The sequence below is a fragment of the Eptatretus burgeri genome, chromosome 7 (assembly GCF_056783735.1).
Source record: "Eptatretus burgeri isolate ZD-2024b chromosome 7, Ebu_testis_v1, whole genome shotgun sequence".
In the NCBI taxonomy this organism is placed as follows: Eukaryota; Metazoa; Chordata; class Myxini; order Myxiniformes; family Myxinidae; genus Eptatretus; species Eptatretus burgeri.
In genome coordinates this window covers 56,912,594-56,922,593 of record NC_140967.1, presented here as the reverse complement: position 1 = coordinate 56,922,593, position 10,000 = coordinate 56,912,594, and the positions used below count along the sequence as shown (strand labels likewise).

The window sequence follows — 10,000 nt, the reverse complement described above, 5'->3', positions numbered from 1 at the left end:
TCTAATTTGAAACGAGAGAAGGGCACTTCAAAGAGTGCATACCTCCGTCACGCAATGCCTGATCCACAAGAGCATATCGGGCCCAATACATTTTTGAAATGTAATGCTGTACAGTACGATATAGTTTTTGGCCCTATCTCTCAATGGTGAAGAATCATTCAAAAAAAAAATTTCTCGAATCTGGATTCGTACCTTCACCAAAATTGAATCAATTCGTCCTTGTCACACACCCCACATGTCCTCCAAATTTCGTCTGAATCCGTCCACAACGTATTTGAGACATCTCTCTCTCAATGGTGAAAAATCGCTTTAAAAATTCTCGTTGTCTTATCCGAATCTTCACCAAAATCTAATCAGTTCGTCCTTCTCAAACACACAACCTGCTCACCAAATTTCATACTAATCCATCCAAAACTTTTTGAGATATCCTGCACACAAACACAAAAACAAACAAACAAGCAGTCATAGACTGGTACTTACGAAATCGTCAACTTGACCTCTGACCTTGTCTAATAAAAGCTGTCTCCAGAGAAGGTTGCGACACAAACCAGAAGTTTCTACGATGATTCTGTACCAAACCATCAAAAATCGTAACGTCGACCGAGGCAAAAATCTCCATTTCTCCACGCAATTATTTTATATTATTTTATCAAAGTCACAAAACCGTAATATTCGGGCATCCACCAACAATCTTTACATAATCCGACGGCTTAGTGAGTCAGGCATGCGACGATAACCTTTATTGGGATAAAAAATGACTTTTAAACACCATCTTTATCGAAAACACCGTCAGCGCACACGGAAAACCTTAACGTAATTCAACGACGCGTCTGCTTGAGCGCACTGCATCATGGGACGACCCGTGACGCGTCGAGGGAAATATTTTTTATACAATCTTAAAACGTCTCCAAAACATCCGATTTTTACCAGAATTTCGACAACCGAGTTTTAAGCGTCCGAAGCGATCGCAAAAACCGAAGACAAAATTATAATCGAAGTTAAAACGAACTCGTAACGTCGAGCGAAGCAAAAATACTCCATTTCTCCACATTCATTTACGGAATTATGTTTGACCTCACTGTGACCTTGACCTTTGACCGATTTTGACCAAAATCTTATCAGCGCTAGTCACCACCCTCCTGAATCACGTGGTGTAATTTGACATTGGTAGCTTTTTCCGTTCTCAAGTTATCGTGCCGACAAACAAACAAACAAACAAACACAAACAAGCAGTCATAGACTGGTACTTACAAAATCGTCAATTTGACCTCCGACCTTGTCTCATAAAAGCTGTCTCTGGAGAAGGTAGCGACGCAAACCAGAAGTTTCGACAATGACTCTGTACCAAACCATCAAAAATCGAATGTTTTGGATGTTTGACCTCACTGTGACCTTGACCTTTGACAGATTTTGACCAAAATCTAATCAGCGCAAGCCATCACCCTCCTGAATCACGTGGTGTAATTTGACATTGGTAGCTTATTCTGTTCGCGAGTTATATTTTTTTTTGATATTTGACCTCACTGTGAACTTGACCTTTGACAGATTTTGACCAAAATCTAATCAGCGCAAGCCATCACCCTCCTGAATCACGTGGTCTAATTTGACATTGGTAGCTTCTTCCGTTCTCGAGTTATAACTTTTTTTTGGATGTTTGAGCTCACTGTGAACTTGACCTTTGACCGATTTTGACCAAAATCTAATCAGCACTAGCCATCACCCTCCTGAATCACGTGGTGTAAATTGACATTGGTAGCTTCTTCCGTTCTCGAGTTATCGTGCCTACAAACAAACAAACACACACAAACACACAAACAAACAAACAAACAAACAAGCAGTCATAGTCTGGTACTTACGAAATCGTCAACTTGACCTCTCACCGAGTCGAATAAAAGCTGTCTCGAGAGAAGGTAGCGACGCAAACCAGAAGTTTCCACAATGATTCTGTACCAAACCATCAAAAATCAAATGTTTTGGATGTTTGACCTCACTGTGACCTTGACCTTTGACCGATTTTGATCAAAATCTAATCAGCACTAGTCATCACTCTCCTGAATCACGTGGTGTAATTTGACATTGGTAGCTTCTTCCGTTCTCGAGTTATCTGTACCAAACCATCAAAAATCGAATATTTGGCCTCACTGTGACCTTGACCTTTGACCGATTTTGACCAAAATGTAATCAGCGCAAGCCATCACCCTCCTGAATCATGTGGTGTAATTTGACATTGGTTGCCTCTTCCGCTCTCGAGTTATCGTGCCAACAAACAAACACACAAACACACACACAAACAAACATACAAGCAGTCATAGACTGGTACTTATGAAATTGTCAACTTGACCTCTGACCTTGTCTAATAAAAGCTGTCTCTTGAAAAGGTGGCGACGCAAACCAGAAGTTTCTACGATGATTCTGTACCAAACCATCAAAAATCCTAACGTCGACCGAAGTAAAAATCTCCATTTCTCCACGCAATTATTTTATATTATTTTATCAAAGTCACAAAACCGTAATATTCGGCCATCCACCAACAATCTTTACATAATCCGACGGCTCAGGGAGTCAGGCATGCGACGATAACCTTTATTTGATGAAAAATGACTTTTAAACACCATCTTTATCGAAAACACCGTCAGCGCGCACACGGAAAAGCTTTACGTGACTCAACGACGCGTCTGCTCGAGCGCACTGCATCACGTGACGACCCGTGACGCGCCGAGTGAAATATTTTTTATACAATCTTAAAACTTCTCCAAAACATCCAATTTTTACCAGAATTTCGACAACCGAGTTTTCAGCGTCCTCAGCGATCGCAAAAACCGAAGACAAAATTAAAATCGAAGTTAAAACGAACTAGTATCGTCGAGCGAAGCAAAAATACTCCATTTCTCCACATGAATTTACGGAATTATGTTTGACCTCACTGTGACCTTGACCGTTGACCGATTTTGACCAAAATCTAATCAGCACTAGCCATCACCCTCCTGAATCACGTGGTGTAATTTGACATTGGTAGCTTCTTCTGTTCTCGAGTTATCGTGCCTACAAACAAACAAACAAGCAGTCATAGACTGGTACTTACGAAATCGTCAACTTGACCTCTGACCTTGTCTAATAAAAGCTGTCTCCAGAGAAGGTTGCGACACAAACCAGAAGTTTCTACGATGATTCTGTATCAAACCATCAAAAATCGTAACATCAACCGAAGCAAAAATCTCCATTTCTCCACGCAATTATTTTATATTATTTTATCAAAGTCACAAAACCGTAATATTCGGGCATCCACCAACAATCTTTACATAATCCGACGGCTTAGCGAGTCAGGCATGCGACGATAACCTTTATTGGGATAAAAAATGACTTTTAAACACCATCACCCTCCTGAATCACGTGGTCTAATTTGACATTGGTAGCTTCTTCCGTTCTCGAGTTATAACTTTTTTTTGGATGTTTGAGCTCACTGTGACCTTGACCTTTGACCAATTTTGACCAAAATCTAATCAGCGCTAGCCATCACCCTTCTGAATCACGTGGAGTAATTTGACATTGGTAGCTTCTTCCGTTCTCGAGTTATCGTGCCTACAAACAAACAAACACACACACAAACAAACAAACACACAAACAGATGATGGAAGTCATCAATATACTTACGAAATCTAAATATTTCGTAAGTAACAAACAGACAGAAAGGGGCGAAAACATAATCTCCTTCCACCTTCGGTGGCAGAGGTAATAAAAGCTCGATATCAACTCTACATATTCTCTTCTCTTTCCTATGAACTAGTTTTGATCCCTGTCCGTGTCCATGGATAATTTATTCTAAAAACTCACATCTGGGACATTTTCAGTTTGTACATCTTTACAGGTTTGATGTTTATGCTTTTCCTATTTTCTCCCTTCTTATTTTTTCAATTCCTTTGTTGATGTCATCATCCATGGTAGGCATACTTTTCTCTTTTTTTCATTCCAACGTTTGGCCTATCTGTCCCTAAGTTAAAGGTAGAGATTCTCCCTAACATGTTTGTTTGCTTTCCCTTATTCCATTCTTATCCATATTTTGGGTCCTTTCTTATCTGTTGTGAAATTACGTCCTTCGACACCTTTTCTTGTATGCCTAATTCTGGCACAGTTTGCTTTATTCGATGAAATTGCAATTAGACCATAAAAAATAGACTATCAGAAGTCAGATGCTTCAATATTTGGTTCGTTTGAGCATGTGGTTGCTGTGATTACCTGATTGATTGCTGTGTGAAGACAATAACATCAACTACACGCTTCTCTGAAGTGGTGCTTTATCCAGTGACTTGATTTCGAAAGTTCATTTCTGATGAACATTCAGATGTTATTGTCTGTCATTTCCAGAGGCAAGACAGAGCCAAATATTTGGAATGTCTCTCGTGGCTTGATCAGATGAACAAGGACATTATGACTGCTCAGTCTTCTCCTCAAAGTCACCAGGAAAAATATCAGGTGGAGAGCAGAAAGACACATCAACACTCATTCTTTTGTTCTGAATTTCTCACATGCTGTTAAGTTTGTGCTCATTCATTGAGCATAGCATTAAATGAGAGTCCTGGGAAATTTAGGATGTTTTGTTTTGTTTAAAATCACACATTAATGGAGATTTTCTCTTGGTAATGCAGGGGTTCCGCAGCAAGAGAATTGCTCAAGAATCTCAACGGAATAATGTGCTACTGATGCTCCAACCAATAGATGCCAGTGGCAAGATGACTCCTGAACAGGCAGCCATCAAACAAGGCTGGGAACAGCTTTCTGCCAGGGTACGTTATGTTTTGATACTGTTTTACACATTCAAGAGATTGAAGAGCAATTTATTTCTCCCGTGTTTTGGACATTTTGTAATTTTTTTTTTAACCAATGTAAAGTCCATCACTCATTACCATCAAGCACTTAGAAATTTTGGTTTTGCATGGTTTGCTGAAGTCACTTCCAGTGATGTTTCACATATCTTTCAGCGATTTACAATGGAATCTCGTTCCTCAATATATTTATTGATGGTACTTACTATTCATGGCATAAAGAAAGCTCCTGGATCTGGTTTCCATTGGCACCATTGAAGTACCTTTTGGGTGCATTCTCCGCTTCGCGCTGCATGCCAAGAGTGAGGCCGAGTCACAATACATCCTCCTGGCACGGCTTTTTTGGCACAACTTTCGTCAAACCATGCTCAAATCACTTCATCCTTAATGTGGTTACGCTTCCTTCAGAATGCATTGAACTTGCATCTGTGCAGGAGATTTGTTCGCATGTTAATTCCATGAATATAGAAAAGCATCATGAGGTCTATCTTTGAGCTATTTATTGGCCCTGTGGACACCAAGCTGTGCAACTCAGTCTTTTCTTGGTATGGAGAAATCACATGCTTTCAATTAGAGATGAGGCATAAGAGGTGTAATTGACATATTATAAAGCCAAGTGAAAGCACATGCCTGCTGACGACCTTTCATCATCTTGCAATGATAATAAAACCTTTCAATGTTGATTCATAAAGGTTTGATATCTGATTGTGAAATTGAGAAAAATAATTTTTGTTGTGGAATCCTTTAATATCTCCATGATCTCCAATTTTCTCCATGATTTTTTTTCTTTCCAGTCCTTCTTTCTACCTCCTTCTTGCTCACTCTATCTGGCCTGTAGATTCGAAAAATCTTTTTTTGTGACAGTTATAAATAAAGGATTCTAGATTCTGTGCAATGACTTTGGTGATCACTTTCCATGCGTCACAGCTAAATAGTGGAAGTGAATTTACATTTGTGTTAAAAAAAATTTGAACTTTGTTCTTGTGTTGTATTTTTTTTTAATTGCCAGATTTCTCTCATCCTCATAAATACTACTTTCGCTTTTTACATTATTTGTAGAATGTCAGAGTCCCCTTCCACCTCCAGTTACAGTGGCTTTCGACCCTTGATTCCTAAACTTGTCGACATCTCGTATCGCCTAGTCATCTCAACTTCGTCATTTTAATTTCATCCATGATGTTTTTCTTTCCAGTCCTTCTTTCTACTTCCTTCTTACTCACTCTATCTGGCCAGAATATTTGAAGGAGTGGCCTATGCTGTACAGCAGCATTGGCCTTGGATTTTATCAGGCCTATTCTGAGCAGCCTATGCTGAGCAGCAGCACAGGAAACAATTATAGGCTTATTCTGAGCAGCAGTATAGGCTTATAATTTTATCTGGTTTTCTTATGTAAGAGCCTCCTCAATGCACAGCTCTCTGTATACCTTATAATGTAAGAAATATGGAAGGTATATTTGTTGAGAAATGTACATTGTCCTATCTTTTACATGTGAGCTACAGAAAGCATATTGTGTTTTATTCGTGGAACTCGTTATCCTGATCTTATCTTAGTCATCAAAATGTCAACACATCTTGCAGTTGTTGGAGTGGCAAGCACACCTGGACAAGGCCCTACCTGCCCCACTGGGTGCTCTCAGCATCTGGCTGGTTCAAGCTGAAAACACACTCACGGGGGAAGTTCCTATAGGTCGTTCTGATGAAGAAACAATCAAACTTGTCCAAGCAGAGTTGGAAACACATATGGTGAGGAAATATAGTGTTAAATATACTGCTGATTTGTTCCCCTTTCATCGAATGATAGTTTAGTTGGTTGGTTGCAGGTAATCTATCTCAAGAAATGCATGTCAGTAGCTCATACCATTGAAATTGAGCTGTGGATGGTTGAACCCATTTTTGGAATGGTTTAACTAACAGGTAATACTGCAGAGTGCTTTAAAACAAATCGTTTTAGAGATGTATATTGATTAAATGATTGAAAATTAATAAATTATTTTAGACTAGCGGAGTGCGCTCCTTATGGGTGATCTTGTAGCCAAACTTCTTTTATCATTGCAAGAGTATGTTACACAGTAAGCCTCGTGTTGGCTTCGTGGTTAGGGTGGTGGCTTGGGATCCTCGGGTCCTGATTTTGAGCCCCGTTGGCTGTTGAATTAACACCAGGTGGGGTTGGCTCAGCCTGTCATCCTCCTGAGGTCAGTGAAATGAGTACCAGTGTACTGATAGAGGGGCACAGCATCAGTGGCACAGCTGTGCTCCAAGAAATGGTCGGAGTGGCAACCCATCCAAGATTCTGCCAAATAGCCAAGGAAAAACTACTTTGGCAGTTCCAATGCTCTGTTCAAGAGTATGGGTCCAAGAAGAACAAGATGTTACATTGTGAATTCTAAACAGCTTAATTAATTTGAAGGATGTATTTCCTGGTCATTCATGGCAATCTTTTTATAGTAAGCTAAAATTTTCCCCCAAAATTCATTAAGATTGTGTGTGGTGTGAAGAGCCATAAATTGATTTTTTTTAGGCAAAAAAGAAGTCTGATAACATGGTGCAGAAATAGTGCACTTCGCTTTGTGCTGTCTCTTCGGGGTTTGATGACTGACTTGATAATAAACTGTCAGACTGGTGCTTCACAGACAGGGCATAGCATCATGAAATGTGCCGTCCCTCAGATGGATGCCAATATGAGTGTGTTGTCTGTTCGCTTTAGTTAGTGGACATTAAATATCCCATGATATCCTTCATGAAGAGTAGGTGAGTTTTTGCTGACACCCTGGACAAATAACAAATTGCTGCCCAAATCACTTTCATGCGAATGTCAGGCCTGGCCAGGAGGTTCATGAAAACCTGGGCTAAAAACCTTCCCAGCCAACCTGAAAATGAAGGTTGGAATAGCAGGGGCTGTTAAAGAAGCACAGCAGTAGTAGATGCATAAATGGTGCAATTTTGATCCCTCCATTCCAAATTTCCTCCTGTATGCCCAGCCATGCATACCTCTTCTCCTCCCATCCCCTCCTTAGTTATATCTCTTCACATCCCTTTTTGACTTCTTTCCTCAGACCTCTGCATTTCCCTACCCCCTTTTCTGTTGCTTATCCTTCTTCCTTTTCTCAATTTATTTTTTCCCATCTTCACCTTCACCTTGTCAGTTTCTCTGTCCATATGTTTCCCTCTGGGTGGTGGTCAGATGCCATTGATATCAATTGTGAACATTTTATCAATTAATTAAGGCTTTTTACACCTATACCTTTGTTGAACCCATGTCTAACCATCATGCACAGCAAACTTTAAGAGTTAACATTCTTTATTATTATTTTTTTTTACATTTTTCGAGTTATTCCTTCATTTGAGAAAGTGACTTGTTTGCGATTCTGAATTTTTATCCCCGCCGCGTGGCGGAAGGGGAATATTGTATTTGATGTAACATGACCTGAGTTGAAATGCAACGTAGAGTTGCAAGTAATCTGCGGGTGGGACAAACAAAACACTGATATCAAGGCATTAAAACAACTGTCACACGAGTTACAGTCTGTTCCAACGATGTATGTGGTGCATGTCAATTAACTACGAGAGTAGCTGTGCATTCACATGAAACTCGAACACCTCCCCAATCCATAAGGTAACCTCCACTAACAATAATTAGTACCATTGCTGTTGTCAATGTTAATTCGTCCTTTATCCTGCCAATGTTTGCCAAATACAATGATGGCAACACAGCACAAAAGCCTTTGTTTTCATAAATCTCAAACACCTTTTTGTTTACTCTTTGGTCATGCCTAATTATTAATCTTTTCTAACAGTTGGACGCCTGTGGAATGATGAACTGATCAAAGCCGACATGATGATGCTGCTATTTGATCTAATTTGATTTACCATATACAATGCTCATGCAGGGTTTTTGGACCAGAACGAAATCTTAATGAAGAAAGGTTGTTCTCATTTGGGTAATTTGAAATGGCTCCATATAACTCGTCAGGGAAACTGGAGTACATTGAGACACAGGATGCCTTGGGACATCCTCAAGCATCTATTATTGGCCAAAGCTATTAATGTCCAACACCTTGTCCGTGTCTAAAACTCAGTTTAGGTGTTACAGGTACAAAAATTGGTTTTCTAGTTCTAGTTCCGACAAGTCGTATCCGACTTCTGGTGACATTCATTATCAGATTTCTCCAAACATCCCGATCCTGCACTGCTTCCCGAAGCTCTGGCAGACAGCTTGGTTGCAACCTTTATCCCACCCATCCAGCACATACAAGGTCGGCCTCTTCCTCTTCTTCCCTCAACAATACCCAGCATGGTTGACTTCTCCAGTCTTTCATTTTTTGCATGCATGAGGTGTCCAAAGTATGACAGTTTCTGTTTTCACATTAGCACTTATCATGTACATGGTGGTCCAATTTATTTATTTAAGCACTGATTTGTTTGTTCTTCTTGCAGTCCATGGAATTTTAACATTCATCACCAACACCACATTTCAAAACTGTCAATCTTCTTCCTTTCAAAATAACGGTACACGACTGTAAAATGCAGCCTACTCCATGCCTACAGTGCTCCAGACTGATTGTTAAGCAAGGCCATATTTGCACAAATGTGTGATGTAAAAAAGGATTCTTGTGAATTATGACTTATGGACACTGACCATGAACTCAATTGAACAGAAGTTGAACATATAAGTTTGTATTGTGTTTTACGTGTGTGATGCAAAGCTCGCTATTTCCCCACAGGAATTTTGTTACGAAATGGATGAACACCAGCGCATGCTGGCAGGTGCTTCTGTCAGCTCTGCTCCTTCTGAACAGCTGGAGGACATGAGAGAAAGGTTGGTCATGGCGAATACATAAAACCTCATTAACAGATTTCCTCGTTGGATATTTCTATTGGTTTTAACTGTCATTCTTTTTGTATACAGTCGCGGCTCATGGAAGAGCGAGAACACTGACTGAATGGATCAGGACACACCAGAACAAAAGGAACAGTCGAAAGAGAGGGGGGAACACCAATCGCAGAGTTGGACAACTAATGGATGTGGGTGGGGGAGGACACATGGGGTGGACCACATTGATACAGAAGCAAACCTTCAGGAAGTCAAAACTGGAAATTTGGAAGGGGGTGGGCTTGGGAGTTATTGGGTTTAATGTGGGTTCAAAAGATCATGGTTTTGGATGGGGATTATCTGTGATGGC

The 10,000-nt window shown here is 40.1% G+C and overlaps 1 protein-coding gene across 7 annotated transcripts in view; it reads left to right on the top strand.

Annotated features, from left to right (window-relative positions):
- SYNE1 (spectrin repeat containing nuclear envelope protein 1) overlaps positions 1-10,000 on the top strand; it is a 423,352-nt gene that overhangs the window by 87,101 nt on the left and 326,251 nt on the right. For all 7 annotated transcript variants that reach the window (XM_085888569.1, XM_085888567.1, XM_085888566.1 and 4 more), the window contains 4 exons: positions 4,363-4,470; positions 4,644-4,781; positions 6,399-6,563; positions 9,542-9,636. In XM_085888569.1, coding sequence (XP_085744695.1) covers positions 4,363-4,470; positions 4,644-4,781; positions 6,399-6,563; positions 9,542-9,636 — 506 coding nt within the window. The remainder of the gene's footprint in view (positions 1-4,362; positions 4,471-4,643; positions 4,782-6,398; positions 6,564-9,541; positions 9,637-10,000) is intronic.